This window comes from Coenobita brevimanus, chromosome 86, assembly GCF_032717465.1.
Source record: "Coenobita brevimanus isolate Jiangsu-jjx chromosome 86, ASM3271746v2, whole genome shotgun sequence".
NCBI lineage: Eukaryota > Metazoa > Arthropoda > Malacostraca > Decapoda > Coenobitidae > Coenobita > Coenobita brevimanus.
Genome location: NC_137039.1, coordinates 23,465,362 through 23,489,672, shown reverse-complemented (window position 1 = coordinate 23,489,672; position 24,311 = coordinate 23,465,362). Strand labels below are relative to the sequence as shown.

The 24,311-nt window shown below is 40.9% G+C and overlaps 1 protein-coding gene and 1 non-coding gene across 2 annotated transcripts in view; one reads left to right on the top strand and one right to left on the bottom strand.

Annotated features, from left to right (window-relative positions):
- LOC145410608 (uncharacterized) overlaps positions 1 to 9,552 on the top strand; it is a 39,413-nt gene extending 29,861 nt beyond the window's left edge. Inside the window, exons 11-12 of the mRNA XM_080280720.1 lie at positions 7,713 to 7,793; positions 9,482 to 9,552. Of these exons, the coding sequence (XP_080136846.1) occupies positions 7,713 to 7,793; positions 9,482 to 9,552 (152 nt within the window). The remainder of the gene's footprint in view (positions 1 to 7,712; positions 7,794 to 9,481) is intronic.
- LOC145410862 (5S ribosomal RNA) lies at positions 8,567 to 8,685 on the bottom strand. The gene has a single exon (XR_013899317.1). It is a non-coding gene; the product is annotated as a 5S ribosomal RNA (ribosomal RNA).
- Positions 9,553 to 24,311: the final 14,759 nt, after the last annotated feature.

Here is a 24,311-nt window from a genome sequence, read left to right as displayed (position 1 = left end):
CAATTCAACAGTTACATCTGCGTTGCATGTGTGCCAAAATAACATACCTTGAGATCATGAGTTTGTTATATAATAGGTAGAATCACTGGACTCGTTAGGTAAAGAATAACCAGGTTAGGTTTGGTCAGATCATTAAGTTTCTCATAGCTTTGACACGGGATACACTGACACATGCAGTCGGAACAATGGTGGGTAAACAACACGGCCAGTTGGTGAGATCGTTGGTAAACACTGCCACGGGTGACCCAGTCACTTCCTTAAAGGGGCTATCACACAGGAGACTCGTGGACGTCCAAACTGGCCGTGGACGTCCAAACTTGCCCCCGCGGGAGGGTCTTGGCCGTCCACGGGAGGAAGACCGCCTGACCCATTCGTGGACGTCCATGGTCACCTTGGACGTCCACGACTTGGTGGTCTCCTTCTTCTCTATGAAGTTTACAAGTAGTGTGTGTCCTCTGCTATCTTCAACTCTGTAGTCAGTTGAGGTGATATATTATGATTAATTAAAAACCGTCAGTAAACTTTGTACTTTTAATATTTCTGTTTGTCATAGAAACTTTTCATTTATACCAAAATGTGGTAAATATGATGGAATGTGGATTGATTGTTTCCAAGAGAGGCCCGCGCACGTTCGAAAGGCATACTCGGGAAGAAAGCACTACGGTGCATATTTCTATACTGGCTGCTTTCTTCACTCCGTGGGAGCCATTCTCTCATCCACAATGCCCTCCTTCTCCCCCTCCTTTGTCTTCTTGCAGAGGCCTCTTCCTCATCCTGCAGGGTTAGGACTGCAGCACCCATTGCAAAAGTCACAATCTGGTTCATGTCCATTGTTGTTGCTGATAAACATGTCGTCTGCTAGGGAGTTGGAAGTGACCTCCCAGTCGCATGGGGTGAACTCGATAAAGAAGAAGAAGGTGGCCGTCGACGTCCACCGTGTGATGGGGTATGGACGTCCAAGCTCAGTTTGGACGTCCGTTTTGTGCTGCACAAATTGTTCACGGGTCCCCGTGTGATACCCGCTTAACTGCCCCCAAACAGGTATATTTTGTCTTTTTCCAATAACTTTTTACTGTCACAATTGAACCGTTAACTGTCTGTGTTGCATGTGTATAGAAATTACTTACCTAGAGATCATGATTTTATTATAGATGAAATGGCTGCATCCATTTGGTAAAGAATTACCATTGTTTTTCCTGTTGGTTTTAATATAATTTTTAATTAATTTGACCTTGAAATTTATTTTGAGAGTTTTAGAGCAGCTGACCCCACCCCAGGAACAAACAGTGTTTTTGCAGCAATTTCGAAGTTAAAAATTGGTCAGAACACAAAAAATCCATGGGAAAAAATGATCAAACTGCAGGAGAGCTACCATTAACAAATTTTAAAACTGTTATAACTGCTGACCTTTTGTAATTGTATTTAATATATGATGCCCAGATTCTGCAGAAATATATAACATTTTTGTTAATAGAGATTTTGTAATTCATTTACAGTATCAAAATTCTGCGGAAATATAATTTGTTACCTAACACTTTGAGAGTCTGATGACGCATTCACGCGTCATATTAAGATCTGAAATAAATTCATTGTAAATCTCGTTTAAACGTCATTTCACTCACCAGTTTGACTTTATTTTCTTTGTTTTCTTATTTTGAACATACTGCCATAAAGGACCACTGTTCAGCTTTAAATTGACACCGAAACCAGCATTCTGTCATGGAAAGTGTATTTACACAGACTGATCAAAGAAAAAGATCACTAAGCAAATGTGGCCGAGAATAATACAGAATTGTGCATCTTTTTTCTTTTGCTTTACTGCACAGTAACATGCGTAGTCATAAACTATTGTATCTTTGTTAAGGTAATTTATTGTAGTTTTGCATGGTTAAGTCCAGATTTTGATACCTTTTTTATGGTGTTTTATTCTTGGCAAATATTTTTGTGGCAGCTATAAAACGTTTGGTTTTCGCTAACTTCAACTTTTTTTTTTTTTTTTTTTGGACATACCACAGTAAATTACAACTACAGTGTTCAGCTTTAGATTGGCACCAAAACCAGCATTCTGTCATGATATGTGTATTTACGCAGACCTATCGAAGAAAAAATATTGCTGTGCAAAGATGCAGGTCAGTGCGAGAGCGGCTGATAGGACAGACGTAATCTGACTGGGGCTGAAACCTGATAGGGTTAAGAGCACTAAAGTTTGTAGACATCAAATGTTGCAGACATCGTACAGAGGGCTGTGTGTCGATTCGGCCCCAAATAATTCCAGTTAGTTGTGTCAGGTTAGGGTATGTCATATAGGTTAGGTTAGTAGGGACGAACGATAGGTGACAGATTGACCCTGGAGCCAAGTTAGCCTGGAAGTTTGATGGTCAGTTGCCACGGTTTACATGTAAAACTTGAGATTTTATTGTTGATGCCCTCAAAGTGTGTAGTTCCGAAACTTTTTGAAGCTGTCACAATTATAATTGTTATACCTGAAAAAAACAAAACAGTAAACAGTTATCCGGCATAATAGAGCCAAAGGCCTTCCAGATACTGTCAAAATGCAGGATTATGCAAAAGTCCACCCTAGGGGCCCCTGATCCCCCAACCCTATAATACTTATCCACTGTCTGACCCCTAAAAAATGCTCTAAATTGTCACAAAAAAACAGCTAGTAGATGTTTCTAATAATAAGATACTATAATGTACTGCTAAGTCAGGTATACCCCGGTTTAACGGTGCAATTGGTCAGGTAAAAGCCCATCGTTAGGTGGGGTATCATGTATAGGGATAGTTTTAATGGGTAAAGTAATGGGATGCATTCTTCAGCCTTGGGTTTCCCCCCAACCAAGTCCAAAACCCTCCCAAATGAGCCCACCAAAAGTTTAAAGCCAAACTAAATGGCCTAACAGCTGTAAAAGCCTAGCACCTGTAAATAACTCACTAGAATCAACAAATAAAATCTGGAATTCATCAAATATAAGTCTGGAAAAATCAAACTTAGCAAACTGCACCCCAAAATGACAGTGTTCACCCCACCTGTGGCCAAAACACATTAATCTAAGTGTAAAAACTGTTTATAAATCAGTCTAAACACACAGTTTTTTTAAATCTAAAATATCATCATAATCAGGAAAAAAAAATATAAAAATCTTTTTAACCAGGGTTTGACCATCATTAGACGGGGTATGGAGGCATTTCTATCCCCATCATTAAGCCGGGGTATCGCATCTAGGGGTATTGTATATTGAGGTATTACTGTACACTAATTTTATGTGCAGAAGCAATTTCATGTTGATGATTGGGATAATACTGAAGTCTCCCAGCCAGGCAACCCATTTTCTTTCACCCAGCAGCACTCTTGTATTTTGTTTTTCTCTTGGAAGGAACAGTTTTGCGGGCTTGTTGCCTTTAGTTCCTTCTTCCTTACATTAAAAAAAAAATATATATATATATATATATATATATATATATATATATATATAAACACACATGGTAATATCCTCAACTGACTCAGGAAACTCTGATGTCCATATCATGTCATTACAATAATAAGGTGTGTGTAGGATATTTACTGAAGAAATATGTGCAGCATGTGATGTGGTGTGTGGAAGGAAGAGAAGACGGAGGGGGGTGCAAGGAACAGCGTGGTGGACTGAAGAGGTGAGACAGGCTGTGGCACAAAAGAAGAAAGCATACAATGAATGGATGAGAAACAGGGGTGTGGAAGAAGTTGAGAGGCGGAAGAGAGAGTTATATGTAGAAAGAAAGGGAGAGGTGAAAAGATTAGTAAGGGAGAGTAAGAAGAGAGTGGATGAGGAATTTGGAAGGAATTTGAGTGTAAAGTGGAGGAACTGTAAGAAAATGTTCTGGAAAGAGGTGAAAAGAGTAAGACAGGGTGGAAGTGAAGTTAGCAGGGGAGTGAAAGATAAAAATGGTAGATTACTAGTGGAGAAGGGAGAAAAAGTGAGCAGATGGAGAGAACACTTTAAGGAATTGTTGAACATAGAGGATGGAAGTAATGCTAGTATAAGTGGCTGGGGAATGGCTGGGAGAAGGAGGGAGGTGAGAAGACAGGAAGAAATCAGTAGGATAGAAGTTGTGGTAGCAATGAAGAAAGTCAAATTGGGGAAAGCCCCAGGAATTGATGGAGTGTGTGGTGAAATGCTGAAGCATGAGGGAGAGATAGTAGTAAAATGGATGTGGAAGATGTGCAGATTGGCCTGGGAGGAAGGTAGAGTCCCAGAGGATTGGAAGTCAGGTATAATTATTCCCTTGTACAAAGGAAAAGGGGAAAAAAAAGTGTGTGGTAATCATAGGGGCATTTGTCTTCTTAGTATAATAGGAAAAGTGTATGGTAGGATACTTATTGACAGAGTTAGAGAATGAACAGAGAAATTAGTTGGAGAAAAACAGGGAGGCTTTAGGAAGGGAAGAGGTTGTGTAGATCAGATATTCATTCTTAGATCTTTAGTGGAAAAGTTTCTAGAGAAGGGAAAGAAGTTGTATGTGGCTTTCATGGATTTGGAGAAAGCATATGACAGGGTGAATAGACAAGGATTGTGGAAAGTGTTAAGAATATATGGAGTAGATGGGAAGTTGTTGAATGCTGTGAAGAGTATGTACGAGGGTGCGAAGGCTGCAGTGCGTGTGGATGGTGAACTAAGTGAATTTTTCTCTTTGAAAGTTGGGTTGAAACAGGGATGTGTCATGTCTCCATGGTTGTTCAATCTGTACATGGATGGGGTAATAAAAGAGGTACAAGGTAGGGTAGTGGATGTTGGAGTGACCCTGGTGAGAGAGAATAGTGTTTGGAAACTCCCTGTACTGTTGTTTGCAGATGATACTGTGTTGTTGAGTGAAGACGAAGGGGAGCTGCAAGGCTTGGTGGATGAGTTTGGGAGAGTGTGTAAGAAACGGAATCTAAAGGTGAATGTATGGAAGAGTAAAGTGATGGTCTTTGAGAGAGGTGAAGTCAGTGAATGTACAGCGAGGTTGGATGGTGAGGAATTGGAAAATGTGAGTACGTTTAAGTACTTGGGTAGGTGGGGTTTGGAGGGTGAAGTGCTTGAAAGGGTACAGCAGGTAAGAAAGGTTGCTGGTTCATTGAAAGCAGTGATAAGAAACAGGGAAGTGAGCATGGAAGTGAAAAAGTTACTGCATGACAGTATTGTGATACCAACTCTAACGTACAGAAGTGACACTTGGACGTTATTGAAAGGACACAAGTCAAGAGTAAGAGCAGTGGAAATGAGTTATTTAAGAGGAGCCTGTGGAGTCACATGGAGAGACAGGCTGACGAATGAGGATATAAAGGAACGCTGTGGTGTGGATGTGGATGTGATAGGAAGCGTTATGAGGAACACACTGAGGTGGTTTGGCCATGTGGAGAGGATGGAGGGTGAAAGACTGACGAAGAGAGTGTATGTGAGTGAGGTGGAGTGGGGAAGAGGGAGGGGGAGGCCGAGGATGAGATGGAGTGATGGGGTGGGGAGGTATATGAGAGAGGGGGGTGTGAGTTGGGAGCAGGGCAGTGAAATGGCGGGGGACAGGGCGACTTGGAGGCGATTTGTTTGTGGCCACCCCAAACGGGATTGAGGCATCTGGCAATAGATAGATAGATAGATAGACAATAATAATGTTTTGGAAGAGATTTAGAGTGCAGTGTAGGCTCATCGGTAAATTGGCACCATAGCGGTGGAGGACTACAATGGAGAGTGAGAGAACATCCACCTACCTGCAGCCAACCAGTGAAAAATCTGCATTAGAATTCTCCCTCCCATGCCTTAGCCAATCAAAACTCTACTTCCTACCACTGCATCTACCCTGTAAACCCAGCACCAACACCCTGTGGGCTACGAGGCCCACCAGTTGTCAACCCTCCCTCCTTCCCTCCATCTCTCAACACTCCACCACTTTCATATTAGAGTACAGTACAGTGTAACCCCATTCTAGTTGTGTATTTATTTTCTTTTTTTGTGATTATGGTTGGATGTTTGCTGACAACAATGGTCTCATGTCGGATAATAATGTACTTTTAGCCAAAAGAAAGGGTACTTCATGCCGGGTAATGTCAAAGATTTTATACTTACTGCTGGATACCATTTTAATTCATAGATTGGCTATGCTGGATAATTGGGAGTGTACTGTTATTTTTCTCTGTTATACCCACATCTGTCAGTTATTTCAGTGTGCGCTATGACATTATATCCCTAGATTAAGGGAGGGGGGTCGTCTTTATAGCATTTCCTTTGCAAGTGCGTCCGTATGGAACTTTCAACATCATCATGTAAATAATTTCTCCAGTTGTGATGCGTGACCTTCACCCTGTAATAGCTCCCATCCCCGGCGGTGCCAAGGCTGCTTTAACCCTTTAACCACTGGTGTCATTCCAGAATGATATTCCAAAAACTGGACCAAACCGCGGGTGTCATTCTCGAATGTTTGTGAATATTTTGAATACCCCGCGTTTTTTCCATGCGCCAATTGTTTCAAGGGAGAGTAGCTATTAAGTTCTTTCACTCCAGCCGACCTCCACCTCCCTCCTCCCACCCCCTGGGCCCCCCACCCCACCCCTGACCAACACGCATCAGTATCTGTCCAGCTGTGTGAGTGACAACATCGCTGATGTGGCAGTGAAGTGCGGGCAATTACAGTGCCTTTTACCTGCCTCAGTGAACACAGAGTGGGTGTTTATCATATGTGCAGTGTTCATATATGTTTATAGTATTATTATCAGAATGAGGTTGGCATTTGGTAATGGTGTGTGAGCGAAAAATAATGATTACAACACCGCTGATGTGGCAGTGAAGTGCGGGCAATTACAGTGCCTTTTACCTGCCTCAGTGAACACAGAGTGGGTGTTTATCGTATGTGCAGTGTTCATATATGTTTATAGTATTATTATCAGAATGAGGTTGGCATTTGGTAATGGTGTCTGAGCGAAAAATAGTGGTTACAACACCGCTGATGTGGCAGTGAAGTGCGGGCAATTACAGTGCCTTTACCTGCCTCAGTGAACACAGAGTGGGTGTTTATCGTATGTGCAGTGTTCATATATGTTTATAGTATTATTATCAGAATGAGGTTGGCATTTGGTAATGGTGTGTGAGCGAAGGTAATGGTGTGTGAGCGAAAAATAGTGATTTTAGATCGCTCACTTCTAACAGCACTGCCCATCCAGTGATAGTCAACGAAATCATGAAACCTACATCAATGCAAAGCCGAAGGTTAGTACTTTCTAATTGTACCTTATTTTTCGCTCTAGATTTATTCTGTGCAGAGTTATAAAGGTTTAAAGTTTGTTTACATTTTGGCTGGAACCCCCGCGGGAGAGGCCAGTCGGGGCAAAACAATGCCCGCGGTTAAAGGGTTAATGTACAGAGCTCCCCCATCTGAATATGCTACTTCAGGCCCTCCTCTTCAGTGCCGCCAAGGCTCCTTTGATCTGGACTTGAGTTGTCCTCCCAAGTAGGAAGAGAAAACTGATGACCTCCTCTCCTCACCTACCTTTTCTTGACATCTCCTTCCTCCTAATCTACCTCATCATACAGCAACTCCTTTCATCTGTTATTGTCACTTTCCTTACCCTAGCACTGTTCTCTCCACAGGCTGACCTCTGCAGGGGCAATCTTCATTCAGCAACAAGTACCGTGATGAGTGGATGCAGTACATTTCTATCCAGATCCTGCTGGCCATTGCAACCATTTTCACTATTACAGGAGGTCTCACAGCTGTCATCTGGACTGACTTTACACAGACTATTCTTATGATTGTTGGTGCCTTCATCCACATGGTCATGAGTAAGTACATATACTAGTTTGGTCCAATGTGACAAAACACTGAATCGGTGGTAATTTACCAAATTGGCACTTTTAATAGGAAAATATAATTTTTACCACCATTTAGGTTCATACACACCTAATCTGGAATCTGGTCAAAAAAATTTGTTTAACTTAATAAAAAATCAGAATTCAAAGCAAAAGTGTGCTAAAGTCAGTGGTTATTTCCCCTTTAGACTGCCAGCATGCCTTCATGGACTTCAGTTTTGTAGATAAATGTATTTGCATGTTAAATCAATATTCATACAAACTAGAAATGTGCAAAGGCGAGGTGTCGAGTTAATGACAAATCACTTCTGGTATCTTTAGCAAGGTTTTGCTCTGAATCTTTATTTTTTATTATTAGCAGGGTTTTGATTTAAATGATTTAAATAATTTTAAATCAGAGTGAAAAAAAATCATTATTTAAATCAGAATGGATTAAAACAAACAGCAAAAAGGAAGAAGATAGAGAGTGTGATCGATGTGTATTATACAGATGTGTCAAATCTGCTTGTCCTGTACTCGTCTTGTACTTATTCTGTACCAAGCCAGGCACCAATGAACCATTGCCTTCTGTTATAAGACAAATATTAAGTTAACCTCTTTGAGCACTAAGTTTGTGTGACATTCATTCATTCATTGCCAGACGCCATGTATCCCAAACGGGGTGGCCAAGGGCTTGGAGTTAATTGTTTTACAGGGAGGGGCACTAATCCTCCACCAACCCCACTTGACACGTAGGGAGAACGTTATGCCAACAGCATCTGGTGTTCCCAGGCGGTCACCCATCCAAGTACTAACCAGACCCAACGTTGCTTAACTTCGCTGATCGGACGGGAAGCGGTGTACTCAACGTGGTATGGCCGTTGGTGGAAATGGAAAATGTGAGTGCATTTGTGTGATGATTGGAGAAAATGCCGTGAGGGCAGCCTGGACCCACGCTCAAAGAAAAACATTCCCATGAATTTTACTTGCCCCAGCAGTTGGTTATATTGGTATAAATTGTATACCATCATTTTTGGTGATGTTTACACTATATGATAAGCTAATAAAAACACAAAACTGATGAGTAAAATTACAGTGAAAGTACCGAATTGCAGTGAGAATAATGTGTTTCCACAGTGAAAATAACTTCCAAAAAACTCTACTGCCGTATTTTGCTGGTACCATGGAAGAGGTAGGCATATGTCTGTTTACAGAATTTTACAAGCTTTCACGTGGTGCCTTTGGAATTTTGATATGACCAGTAGTTTTCGAGTAATTCGACAAAAATCGCGTGTGCACGCCCCTCACACCACCAAAAGCTGAGGGAAAGCCGAGCGTTTGTGAGCGTTGGCCTTGAAATAGAGACCCTCCCCTATGATGCAGCAAAGATTGACACACTTCATGCTAAAACTTAATTTTTGGTGAATATTTTTGTCCAAAATTGCCTAATCAGCATCTCTTCAGACCAACACTTGACAAGTGAGTCATAGTGCATCATCGGTTCCTCTTCAGCCTGACACCACTTTGACTTGTGTTTTATCATCGTGCGTGAGGGGGTTAAATGCAGGAAAGAAGGCTCTTTTGTTGATGATAACAATAATTGTGATTATGTTCAGTTTTGACGAGCTTAATTCTTCTTTGAATACACAGTAACATGATTGAATCTAATGATTATGATCCAGATTTGACAAAATATAAAGGGCAAGTTGGCAGCTTTCATCAGTATCTGACACACAGTGATGCAGCAGCATGAGCAACCTTCCCCATACCAAGGAGTGCTAGCGTGTGGTGCATTTGCCTACTCCCGCTTCCCATTCTTATTATTATTTTGTAAGTTTGTTTACTTGAACTTTGATATATAATCACGCCTAATGGACACAGCAGCAGTTGGGAAGGAAAAAGACCCAGTATGGTACACTTTTGATAGAATTCCCAAAATTGATACCAAAATGTGGTTTTGCTTAACATTGGCAAGGGTTTAGCACAAGAAAATCTTTTTATAAAAGGGGAAAAAAATAAATTTAAATAAAAATCCGATTGAAAAAATAAATTCCAACCCTGATTAAGTTAAACACAAAATTTTGACTGGATTTCAGATAATTAGATATGTATGAACTGATATGGTGATGAAAATCATATTTTCCAATTGTAAGTGCTGATTAGGCAAAATGACCGCCAATTTGGTATTTCATCACACCCGTTTGGTCCAATGAATAGTGTTGTGCAGTATTGCTGTTGTCACAAATATAACACTGTACTCTTATCATAAAGTCTTGCATCATATTTATATCATTAGTTGCCAGCTAACTCATGATGGATCAGCAAATTATGCCATACAAACTGATTCTCAAATTCTTTATGGAAGTAGCACTCTCTTGATCCTGTATGTGATGCCATTTAGATTGTGGGTGGAATCCAAGGAAGTTGCAAGGGCCACATCATGCTTTCGCACTAAGGCTTTTAGGACTCACTCTCAGTTCAGTAAAATCTATCTACCTATCTATCTATTGCCAGACGCCACAATCCCGTAAAGGGTGGCCATTTGACTTTGAGTTAGTTGTTTTATGGGGAGGGGCACTAACCCTCCACCAACCCACTTGTTGACATGTAGGGAGCATGTATGGTTTGGTTATATGGTTATCACCCAGCTTTGTAAATGGTTTCCTGGCTTACAGGAAACCATTTGGCTTGTCACATAAAGTAGAGTACAGTATCTTGAACATAAGACGCCACAGTGTACTGGCCGAATAACAACCATTTTCAAATGATGAGTGGCCAGTACATTTAAATTGAAGGTGTTTAGGAATACTGTATATGAAATATTTGAGGAACTGTCAACTGGTAGTACATCGCAAAAAGAATGAAAAATGGAGTTAATATAAAGAAGTGTCCACACTATAACTTGAAGAAGGGTACAAGATACACATGGTAGTGTTGACCCTTCAATTTATGAGATCTCTCCTGAGGATTATTATCGTATTATTCTGGGAAGATGAGTATTTTCTTGAGAGGATGTTGAAACACAATAGGTGTAGTTGAGGGTCATTCATTAACCCGAGACGTCCCGTTGACGTATGGGTACTTTGCAACATTTTGCGTTTGCCAGTCCCGATGACGTACTGGTACGTCATGCAGTTGCAAGGTCCCTGATTTGCACAATTTTCAATTTTCGCTCGTGATTTTTCGTAAGTATACATGGGACACCTTCCTCTATTCCTCTACAAGATGCCAAGCAGGGACAATGCCTTACACCGCATAACCTCCCCCCCACCCCCCACACGCCATTGTCTCGGCAATTCACCTGTTACCAGTGACTTGGCCAATAAAGACATTCAGGGCCAGAGTGGTTCCCCAATCGATGACAATGTGGAGGACAAAGTTTACATAGCATTAGAAGAAGAAACGGTCAGAAATGATGATCAGGTAATGTGGCAAAAGAAGGTCAGGTATGGTGATGAGTTAGTGAGTGAAGCAATACTCATAATGCCTATATTACTGTTTGAAAACCAATATACTCTCGTACTACATATAAAATCGTAACAAGTAAATAAATAAATACCGTTTATGGGTGGTGTGAAATAGTTACCCTCCCATAGAACTCGTTTTCTTTGGTGCCAGCCTGTTAGAAAACCCAGTCAGGTAAGGAGGTACTGCTACCTGGATTAAGTATTTTAAACCTCAGGTGAGAGATTTCTCTATGAAATTTCGATGTTTCTCACCAAAAGCAGAGGTTTTAGCCAAAAAAAAATTTTTTCGGTAATACCTCGGGACTGGGGGGTGTCAGAGGTGCGAAATAGCTCGGGACGTGACGGGTTAAGGTACTGCCCCTCCATGCGTGCTTGATGACACCAGGGAGATTGGACTTGTTCCAGGTCTGGACAAGGCTTGAAAAATACTTGAAAACCAGACAGTGGCCATGCAGGACCCTGTCTTAGAAGTAAAATGCTATGCCAGAACTTGGTTGAAGTCCACTCCCGGACTTACACATAGACTTGCACCATGACTTGCTCCCCATAAAGTGTTAAGACTTTCAGGTATTTTTAAGCACATTAACAAGATGAAAGTATTATACTTGAATGTGAAAAAAAAAAAAGAAGGAATATTTCAAGAAATTAGATAATGCTGCTGTCCTTTGACCACCCTAACCATCAGTACTCTTCTCATATCTCACAATTTCAAGGGCAGATTTCGCTTTCAAAATATTACTGACATAGGCACAATACAATCAAAATACCTTTTAGGGGATTAGAAATCAGTGCACTAACTCATAATGGGGCTAGGAGAAGAAAAGGCTCCAGGTTGGAGGATACGACCTTGCTCCCGAGAAACCAAAACAGTGAGAGAGAGAGCATCTTCCCTTGCAGCCAAGCACTCACCCTCCCCTTAGTGACCCTTATGATAATACTTTTTAATTACCCAAGATATTTCCTTTTAGAAATGTGGATAAATATTACAAAATGTATAGGAACTCATTGGTAATTTATTATCCTCATGTCATTGTTCAGCTGAATAAAATAAATACTGAATTGATGTAAAGAATGCACAACAGTATGGTAAAAATGTATAAAAGCGTGGGATGTTACAGTGTAATGTGTAGAAATATTATTAGCATTTATTTTCAACTAGTACAAAAGAGTTACTCAAAGCACTTGAGTTTAGTGACCGTATTGTCAGAAGATCGGGAGCATACATATCCGGTACACGTCTTGACTCAGCGACATCACAGGTGAGAATGAGAGTGCAGGGGTATTCTTGGTGGGCCGGACAAGCCACACCCATGACTGATTCTGATTGGCTGGCACATAGGTGTTTTCATTGGCATCCAAGAGTTGGGATTTTTCCTGGTGCCGGTTGGCTGCCGCATACGAGCTGGTTGAGACCCCTCAGTGCAGTGTAGTGCATTGGACTGCCAGTTACATCCTGTTTCAGTGCCAGATGTTGCAAAAAAAATCACTGGTTATTGCTTTAATAGAGCCAAAATATGCACTGGATATTGCATTGGGCCGGATGTTGTGACGACGGATAATTGAGAGTTTACGAGTTTATTTTATTTATTTATTTTTTTTTACGGGTATTTATTTATTTTTTTTACATTTCTTGCAGTCACAGTTCAACAGTTAACTATTTGTGTTGCATATGTTCCAAAATTACTTGAGGTCATAAGTTTGTTATATAGTAGATGGAATCATTTTGCCCCTTTGGTAAAGAATTGTCTCTACAGTATTTTTGATAAAGTACATATGTATTACACATCACATTGATTGAGAAAATTGGGAGAAATACACTGAGGTGGTTTGGAGATGTGGAGAGAATGGAGAATGAATGACTAGGATGGTGTATGTAAGTGAAGTGAAGTGGAGGGAGGGAGAGGGAGGGGGAGACCGAAGATGAGGTGGAGGGATGGAATTGAGAGGTATATGGGGGGGGGGGAGTGAGTTGGGGGAGGGTACTCAAATGGTGGGTGACAGAGCGACTTGGAGGCATTTTGTCTGCGGCCACCCTTTGCGGGATTAGGGCGTCAGGCTATAGATAGATAGACCTATATATTTTACGGGAACAGACATTTTGCAGGAATGGACCATTCTTTCCCCCTATTAGTCTGGAAAATCAAGAGTCAACTGTGATGAGGACTTTGCAAACACGAGAAGGTTAATAAGTGAATAAATTATGATAACTGAGAGTGGTCTGTGCAGGATGTTTAGCATCAGTATGGCAGTGTTCAGAAATGAAAGAATTTGAAGGTGGGATTTTGTTTTCACATACAGCGGGCACTTACCTAATAAGGGAATATTGTATCCTGAAGTTCCCGCTTTATGAGAATTCCGCAATATAGGTCCATATTTTTACACGTTAAAGGGTTTCCATGGTACCTAAGCCAGACCTAAGTTCGCCTTTTGGGGCCATAGGTTTGAAACGAGTGCATTGGAATGCAGATGTGATTTTTGTACACAGCTCTCCTGGTCCTCCCTCCATCCCCTGTCTTCTCATCCCCATCCTCTTCCATCCCCACAATGGTTGACTCTGCATGGGCTCAAAGAAAAAAATTCTACTGCTGAATTTGACCTTGGAAGTTCATTAATATAGGTATAAATTGTATACTATCATATTTGCTAGTGTTTGTACTATAAGATAAGCTAATAAAAACACACAAAACTGATGAGTAAAAGTGCAGAAATGCAGTGAGAATAAAATTGTTCAAGGGAAAAAATAGCTTCAAATAACTTCCCAACATCCTAGTGCAAAATTTCTGGCGTACCTCCCAGGCTTATAATGGTGACTGCCTCATGTTTCAGTGTAATACTGTTATACTGTCTCTTATTTAATTACTGCACTGTTGTACAAAGCATGGAATATTAGTGGATCATAGTGCAGACCAGTTTTTATTAATAGTGTTATATACCACCATAATTTACTTTGTGTGCAATATTTTTTAAATTAGCACAGTGTCTCTTCTTGTCCAGTATATAAATTGGATATTAGTCTCAACATCCTGTATGCTGGGGTACAAAACTATTCTTTTTTTTTCATAGCTTTCAGTGAGGTGGGAGACTGTGGAAAGCCGGTTGATGACTACTTTATGCCATCCCGAACAACACTTGCTACTACGGCCTTGACAACATGACTAATTGTGGTGAGCTTCCCAGCTATGCCATGCACTTGAAGATCTTCTGGTCGATCAGACCTGGAGAGTCTGACCTGCCTTGGACTGGCATGATCTTTGGTATCACCGTCTCCAGCAGCTGATACTGGTGCACTGACCAGGTGAGGCCTGAAGAGTTTGAGGGTCCTTTTTCATCAACATAAGGATTTCTCTTAACACCCTGTCCATATCAAATTATTTATGGATTTGATATGTTAATCCTTTCGTTACCGGACAACGCAGTCTGCATGCAACTGCGGGCAAGTACTCAGTATGTGGGCTGGCTCAGCTTAGGCCGAGTGCTGGGAGAACTCCTTCTGTTTCCGCACTTGCTGTACTTCTTAAACATTTTATCCTCACACCCTTAGTTTTGCTTCTATCTCCATGATCTTTATTTCTCATACTCTCGAATAGTTGTACTGGCTTATAGTGTTGATAAAAACGTTTGGCGAATATAAATTATGAGCTGATTTATGATGTTTTCTCTTTCCTTCATGTTTTCTCATAGAAATATATGTTTTATGGTAATTGTTACTGAGAAAGAGTTTTAGGAAATTTCAATAGCTACATTTTGGTATATAAATATTTACTGTAGGACAATTCGGGTCGGTTTTACATACCACGAAAGGAAATTATCTTAACGTTCGCATTGCCGTGCGGGAGCGGTGTTTCGCTAAATTATTTCTTCCCCAGCCTTTATGCCTCTTTATCTGCCTGGTTTTTTATTCACGTAATCTCGAATAGTTGTACTTGCTTATGGTGTTGATTAAAACGTTCAGTGAATATAAATTATGCGCTAATTTATGATGTTTTTTTTCCTTCCATCAAGGGGTGATTTTGTTGGATGCTGCTTGTGTCATCCAGTAACGGGCGGGTGAGATTAGGTTCGACACAGCCTGCGTCGTCCACTAACAAGCGGTTGACTTGTGCACCGCTACCCTAAGTATCGAAAGGGTTAATATATTAATTCTCTGGTATACTGTGTGTGCAAGCTTTGTTAATATCAGTAAAACATGAATAGCATGGATGACAATATTATGGTTGTATGCTTTTCACTTAACTTCTCAGATGTTTGTCCTTTTCTGGCTTATTTCACATAGCTCATTGGCAAAATTAGACAGTGCTGTGGGTCTACAATCTTTCCATAGCACTTCCTCATGACTAGCACTATATTCTAGTATAAATCTGTTGTTACAGCATAGCATTCAAGAGGGATAGATGGCAATATAAGGCCAAGTTAGAGTCAGAAGGTGATAGTATGCAAAATAAATCACAAAGGAAGAAATGCTTGAATGTCTCTTAAGACAACAAAAATACAGGTGCAGGTTCCAGGGCCATATTCTCGGTGCCTTAGGATGCTTTCTACCTCTTCTTCCTTAGCAATATTTTTTCAAAAGCACAGGGCAGTAGTTTTGTATGCTACTTAAATCAGTCTGATTTTAATATAAACACTGATTCTGTTTTTAATATAAACACAGCTTGCATTAACAGCATGTGTCTGTCTATCTGTATCTGTCTGTCAACTGTCTTTTTATCTGTCTGTCTGAAGTCTTAATCCCAGAATATGTGGCTACAGAAAATCTCCTCCATGTCTTATGAAAGAAAATTTTTGCACAATATCAAGAAACAGATTTACAAGGAAGAGATGCAAAAATCCTAAGCCCTCGAGAATGATCCTTTGGGTTATAATCACATTAGTTTAGAAGGTTATCAAACACATCTTCCTTAGTGATTTCTCTTAAATATTACACATTATTCTATTAGGTGTTACTGGTATTTTTTGCATCATTCTGATGTCAGTAAAGTTAATACAGTATACCATAATATAAGAGAAAATGAACATCACATGCATAAGTTACCTCAGTCCCATTAAGGAGGAGGTTATGTGCAGTAATCTCCTAAGCTGATGAGAATACGATGTCTTGTATAGTGGACATAAGTGGGCCTGCGTCCATAAATGATAAAAAGTGGTAGTTGGGGGCACTCACCATCCACTTACTTGATTTAGTGCTGCTCTCGGGTGTCTGTTCTTTCCTCTCGTCCATCCTTCTTTCCTTCAACCCTCTTCTGTCTTTCTTTCCTCCATTCTTTCCTTGTCCTTCTGTCTATGGTTGACTTTACACTCTCTCCTGTCTTTCTTTCCTTCATTCTTTCTTCTTCCTTCTGCCTGTGGGTGACTCTACACTGAGTGACAAGCCAATTGGTTTCCTGTACATCAGGAAACCGTTTACTCTGCTGGGTGATAATCATATAACCAAATTTTGGTGCCTGGTGGTTTAGTGGGTAATTACGGTGCTCCAATCAGATGGACCCGATGAAGGTTTATATCCAAGAGGTAGTTGGGGTTTATTGCTGCTTAAATGCAGATAAAACAAAAGTGATGATATCTAGAATTGGTGGCAGTACTGTCAAAGACGAGGGAGAGTGGCCATGTGCAGTTTGCCACAAGGGCGTGGGAAGTATTCCATTTTGTGCGGTGTTTGTGATAAATGGGTGCACAAGAGATGTAGTGGTATCAGAGGTAGACTGCGAGATAATGCTGATTTTATGTTCACAGCGTGTCGTGGAGAGCAGGTGGAGATTGTCAGGCATGAAAAGATTGAACTTGCTGGTGAATCTCGAGTGTGTGGAAGAGTTTTGTTATTTGGGAGACATGTTGTGTGCTGGAGGTGGGGCTGGAGCTAGCTCCGTGGCTAGGGTGAGAAGTGGTTGGAAGAAGTTCAGGGAGCTCTTGTCTCTCCTGACATTGAGAGGACTCTCCCTACGTGCTAAGGGGTCTTTGTATGCAGCATGTGTTAGGAGTGTAATGCTGTATGGTAGTGAGACCTGGGCAGTAAAGGAGGAGGATTTTCGCAGGCTAAGACGTACAGAAATGACAGTGATTAGGTGGATGTGTTGTGCGTCCCTGCGCACAAGGCTTGGGGGGGGCTGGGTTTACGATGTAAGAGTTGAGAAGTAGGATGGGACTGGAGTGGATTGCTGTTTTGGTGAGGAGAGGTAGATGAGATGGTTGGGGCATGTGGAGAGGATGGGGGATGATAATTGGGTGAGGAAGGTGAGCAGTGTTAATATTGGGGGTGGGGTTATGAGGAGTAGACTGAGAAAGACATGGAACGAGGTCATTAAGTTTGACCTTAGGGTTAAGGGACTGAACAGGGAGGCTGCAATAGATCGTGCAGCATGGAGAGCCGCCATTAGGTGACCAAGGCCGACGCATGCAAGCATGTTGGAGCCTTTTAAAAACGAAACGCAATGCCACTCAGGGATGAGTGAGGCTGATCACTCGCATCTTAACTGTCAGAACCAACTTGCCTAGCTTCAGGCTCCTATGCTTCTCATGGGGCAATGTAGGATTGGATGATGAATGAATGTGAATCATATTGATTTAATTTGATAATATTTGTGGTTGAGAAATTAAAGAGGTGGTGGATCATGCCACACACCACCTTCAGCAATTAAAATGATATACAGTCAGTGGTTATAATACTGGCCAAAGGGGGGGGGGTGGATTTTGCCACACACCTCCCTCTGCAAACGCAATTTTTTATTTACAATCGTTGGGCATAAAATCACGCCCTATAATAATTATTAGCAATAGTATGTGTTGAAAGATGTAAATGGATATATAAGGTATATTACACTTGTTTATTTCTTTTATGTGTTCAGCTCAAGCATAATCCTAATGGCCAGTTCACTGAGACCTGACTTAACCTAAACTCACCTAGCACAGTCCAACCTCAAACTCACCCAGCACAGTGTAACCTCACCTAGACTTTCATCCTTTTATTCATTTGCATTGTTTCTAAAGGCTGTAGCATGCTTGCATGCATTGACCTTGGTCATTTAGGAAGAAAGAAAGAAATGTTCAGACTACAGTATGGAATTATATCCCCAGGTGATTGTACAGCGATCCCTGTCCAGCAAAACCCTGACCTACGCCAAAGCCGGGTGTGTGGTGGCTTCATTACTACATTCCTACCACTGTACATGCTGGTGTTCCCTGGGATGGCTGCAAGGGTCCGCTTCCCAGATAACGTTGCTTGTGTGATCCCTGAAAAGTGCAAGGAGTGCTGTGGGAGTGAGACGTGCTGCACAAATATCGCCTTCATTGAACTGGTCCTCAGCGTCTTGCCAGATGGTTAGTTGTCAAGAGATAAGGTATATAGTATTTTCTTCATATGACAAACACTTTTACAGCCTAGTGAATTCTGGTAGATATGAGGAGGATATGAAAGAGTGCAATGTGGAATAGGAAGAAAGAATATTAATGAGCAGTAGGAGAGAATGAGTACTGATGAGCAGTGAGAGAGATCATTGCAGTCTCTTATTGCCCAATCAAGAATACAGGTATATGAGTCTTGGGATAAGATACTTAGAACAGTTATGTTAAGAGTGACCAACTGCTGACCCCTATGTGGCATTACAGTATGTGAACACTAAAACCCTACCATACCTCGAAGTTCAACCCTAATAGACCACATCTGGCTGAAGCAGTTTGTCCCACTAGATCATTAGGGATTATTTTGTTAGCTTTGTGGCTATCACCCAGCATAGTACAGGTACTGTAGTGTAAACAGTTTCCCAGGCTGTGGGAAAGTATATGGCTTGTCGTGCAGTGTAGAACACTGTAGAATCACGTAAAGATAGCACTGCCTCGAGTGAGTGGTTGGTGAACATACTCTCTTACTACTAATTATGTATGGTGACAGAAGTTTGGAGGTGTTTTTGTCAGTTATCTTGAATGAATCTAAGGACTATGGATCTGGCAACAGAGACAGATATCTGTAATAGCTGTGCTTCTTTACTAAGAACACCTAATGTCATCCCTAACTAGGCTGGTAAACCACAGAATAACAGAATGATCACATTGTCATAACAGTGTTATAAGAGAACATTATATTCCTGAGTATGGACTGTTAGTGATGCTGTTTCTCATTTTTCTTTTTCTGATCCAAAACAGTTACAGGTTGCAATTTATTAACCCTTTAACCGCGGGTGTCATTCCAGAATGACGTTGCAAAAACTGGACCAAACCGCGGGTGTCATTCTCGAATGTTTGTGAATATTTTGAATACCCCGCGTTTTTTCCGTGCGCCAATTGTTTCAAGGGAGAGTAGCTATTAAGTTCTTTCACTCCAGCCAACCCCCACCTCCCTCTTCCCCCCCCTAGGGCCCCACCTCCCACCCCCTGGGCCCCCCACCCCACCCCTGACCAAGCGCGCATCAGTATCTGTCCAGCTGTGTGAGTGACAACACATGTTGATGTGGCAGTGAAGTGCAGGCAATTACAGTGCCTTTTACCTGTCTCAGTGAACACAGAGTGGGTGTTTATCGTATGTGCAGTGTTCATATATGTTTATAGTATTATTATCAGAATGTGATTGGCATTTGGTAATGGTGTGTGAGCGAAAAATAGTGATTACAACACCGCTGATGTGGCAGTGAAGTGCAGGCAATTACAGTGCCTTTTACCTGCCTCAGTGAACACAGAGTGGGTGTTTATCGTATGTGCAGTGTTCATATATGTTTATAGTATTATTATCAGAATGAGGTTGGCATTTGGTAATGGTGTGTGAGCGAAAAATAGTGATTACAACACCGCTGATGTGGCAGTGAAGTGCAGGTAATTACAGTGCCTTTTACCTGCCTCAGTGAACACAGAGTGGGTGTTTATCGTATGTGCAGTGTTCATATATGTTTATAGTATTATTATCAGAATGAGGTTGGCATTTGGTAATGGTGTATGAGCGAAGGTAATGATGTGTGAGCGAAAAATAGTGATTTTACACCCCTCACTTCTAACGGCACTGCCCGTCCTGTGAAAGTCAACAAAGTCATGAAACCTACATCAATGGAAAGCTGAAGGTTAGTACTTTCTAATGGTACCTTATTTTTTTCTCTAGCTTTATTCTGTGCAGAGTTATTAAGGTGTAAAGGTTTGTTTACATTTGGCTGAAACCCCCGCGGGAGAGGACAGTCAGACCAAAACAATACCCGCGGTTAAAGGGTTAATAAGTAAATAATTTCCGAATGGTGGGATAAAGCCAAATATCAATTAACCAAAAAATAAATAGGTTTTTCTCTTCCAATTTTTAGAAATAAACTATAAGGGTAAGGTCTGAAGGGGGTGGGAAATGTATTGTTTGTCTCACAGACAGAAGTAAGCATTAGCTGTTATTCCAAGGGTCATATTGTACCACCTTAACTTGGCCTTGATTTTTGCCCTTTTGTAGCTTCTTTCATATAGCTGAAGTGGCAGTACAAGACTGTTATAATCATATTTGATTTTGATAACACTTTATTGTGAATGTCACCTTATTCTAGTGTTAATATTCCAGCATTAGAACTCGGTGTTCAAGACGGCAAGTTGTCAGTTTTAGGCTAAGTCAGAGTACAAAGAGTATAGCTGGTTTTGGAGATTACATGATTCCTTTTCCTCAGTTATTTATTTTGTATATCAGTAATCCTTTTGTTTGTTATTGATGCAAACTGTCAGTTTTAATATAAATACCCAATAACATACAGGAAAATGTTTAGGTGCAATGTGTTAACAAGTCTAGAGTAAGGAGTATTCCTTTTGCCACTAAGGATACAGTCCCAAATCCATAGTTTCATGAATCTTGTAAAACTTTCACAAAATCCTGACTTGAGATGATGTAGGCAGTGGTGATGGCACCTGTCACATCCTTCCTCAGCTCAATCTTTAGCTCCTTCATGTCATCACTGTTGACATTGTTATCCAAAACTCCATCAGTCTCACAGGAGTAGTAGTAGCTGCAATCCAGGCTCATTTGAATGTCAGCCCAGTGAACTGCAGGGAGAAGTTGCTCTCCTCCTTCACCTTACCGTCCTTCTTTTGGGAGATAGAGAGGGAAATGAGGGACTTTAGTGTGGCCAGGTAGTGAAACCACCAAGTCATATCAGTACCATCATGTGAAGGAGTCCCTCTTCAGCAGTCCTGTAAACCTCCCTTACAGGCTTGGCAGGGTTGTTGTTTGCAGTGGTGATGGAAACTCTGATGTCCTCCCTCACCTTCATCTTCAACTCCTCCACAATCTTCACCATTGACAGCTGGACCAGGATCAGGAGACAGGCCAGTGAGGTGGAGCTTCTAATCATGGGCAGTCTTCATCCTCTTCATGGTCATCGTTTCAGTCGTTTGGATCCCAAATATGCGGTGAGTTGTGCATGTGCATTACAAATAAATGCTCTTAACTCCTTCACTGTGATGATGTATTTTATATTTTAATCTTATTACAGCCAGATAATTTTATATTGCTGTGGAACTTCTTGTATTAAAAGGATAAACAAAAGCTTTATTTAGCCTCTCCACTGCGAAAAGTCTCTTTCAGTTGAGTAAGATCGAATGATGATAGCAAGAATAATACCTGCCCCCAGAATGAACCAGTTAAACTGTAGCTGATACATTCATTTCTCAGCATGTGTACTATAGCAAATGAATAATATTTCAAACATTTACGAAGTGGTGTGACTGGTTTATAGTAGTGTGTGACCATATCAGTATCTCAGCATCCATTACCAGTGTCAGACCTCTGTCTTTCATTACAGTGTTCACGTCGATCAAATTGTGACTCATGCCAAGAATGCCTCATTGGGAAGCGATACTGGAGATTTAACACAGACAGACTCCGTTCTGTCTTATCAAACTGCTAAGCCTGATGCCTTCAATCTGAGCATAACCTTCACTGTACAGTATACATGTACTAATATATTGCTACATTTTTAGAGTTGTCTCAGTCATCCATCCATCATTCAATCCTACATTACCCCATGAGGAGCATAGGAGCCCGGGGCTAGAAAGTTGATCCCGGCATTTAAGATGAGAGTGACCAGCCTCACTCATCCCTGAGTGGCATTACATGAGCAATCAACTCCAACCACCGCTTGGATATAAACCTTCATCGGCTCAATCCGACTGGAGCGCAGTAATTACCCACTGAACCACCAGGTGCCAAAATTTAGTTATATGGTTACCACGCAGCATAGTAAATGGTTTCCTGGTGTACAGGAAACCATTTGGCTTGTCACTCAGTGTAGAGTCACCCACAGGCAGAAGGAAGAGGAAAGAATGAAGGAAAGAAAGAGAGAAGAGGGAGTGTAAAGTCACCTGTAGGCAGAAAGACAAGGAAAGAATGAAGGAAAGAAGGACAGACGAGGATGGAAGGATGGAGGAGATGAAAGGGTAGACACCTGACAGCAGCACTACGTTCAGTGAGTGGATGATGAGCGCCCCCACCTACCAGGTCGTGTCCTGCAATGGACTTAGCAAGATCTGATAGACATATGAGAGTAACAAAAATATTCCAGCATTGTAATTGCCAAATGACTACACCTACCCTCACCATCACAACGTCATGTGAAGTTCCGTGATTAACGAATACTCTTAATGCACGATACTGTTCTGGCACAAGTTTTATGGGTAAATATGAACGACAGTGAAGCAGTGTTTCAAACTGTTTTCTTTTTTCTTACAGACATATGTTGTCAGGGAAAATAGTTTTAGTACAAGATACATCTCAGGTAATTAACATCTGATTTTCAATCAAGAATTATTGGAAAACACATGAAATTTTCCTACTTGGAAATATTACAGAAAGCCACCTGGATGCCCCTGACAGCATGTTTAATGCCGATTCTGCTGACTGGACATGACGTCAGCACACCAAATAAATGCATATTATTTAAAAACCATAAATAGTAGTGGAAATGCTGAAACCTTACCGGGGGACTTTGCCCCCCGTACCCACTAATGATTATAACCTACTTAACGGTGAGCAAACTAAAATGGGCATTTTATAATATGCACTATTAAGAATGACAGTGATGCGTTATTTCCACATTTCGTATTGGGATGATGTGCTGACAGGACTCCATAGTTTTTACAGATTAGCATATATAGTGGGATTGGTATATAACTGGGTATATGTCACTGCCTAACATAATAAATAACAGAGTCTTGGTAAATACCAGGGTACGTGTCACTGTTGTACAGAATAACAGTTAAGTCACTGTCAGACAATTAATAAACAAAAAATGATGGTACAACAAACAGAATCCAGCATACAAGATAGGGGATTTCTTTACCAAATGGGCATGGCGATTCCACCTGTATTACAACAAACTCACGATCTCAAGGTAATTTTCATACATATGAAACACTGTTAGTTAACTGCTGAATTATGACCGGGGGAGGGGGGAGGGGAGTATACAGTACCTATTTTGGGGTATTTAATGAAGCTGCTGCCCTCAGCAGTTATATGATCTCTCGGACAGGCCACGTTGTTTACCAACCATTGTTCTGACTGGATGCAACAGTGTATCCCATGTCAAAGCTATGGGAAAATCTTAAAGATTTAACCAAACCTAACTTGCACTATGAAGCCAGCTTTCAAATTTAAAAATGAGCGTTAGGAACATAAAAAATGGCCAGCTACTGGCATATGTCGATGGATTATTTATGTATTCCAAATCCTCATTTATAGCATTCAGAGGTATGGTTATAAATATGCCCAGCAGCTGTGACAATCTTGGGAAAATAACAAGTAACCTATGAAAGACTCATTTCAATAGAAAATATGGAAAGACCGCACCCTTTTGGTTGAGAATTGGTAATCATACACTTTATATGAAGCAGTGGAAGCACCTTACCAAATCAGTTTTCTTCTTCCTGATAGGCTGTTATAACTTCCTGATTATTTCTGGGGTGGTAAATAAAAGTTTCATGCAAAATCTGTTTCCCCAGTGTTTTTAGTTATGGTATGTTATGCTGTGTCAACTTGCTTTACTTGTCAGGGTAATGGCAAAAGGGTCTGTCCTAACTTAAGTGATTAACTGGTCAATCTTTTGGAAAA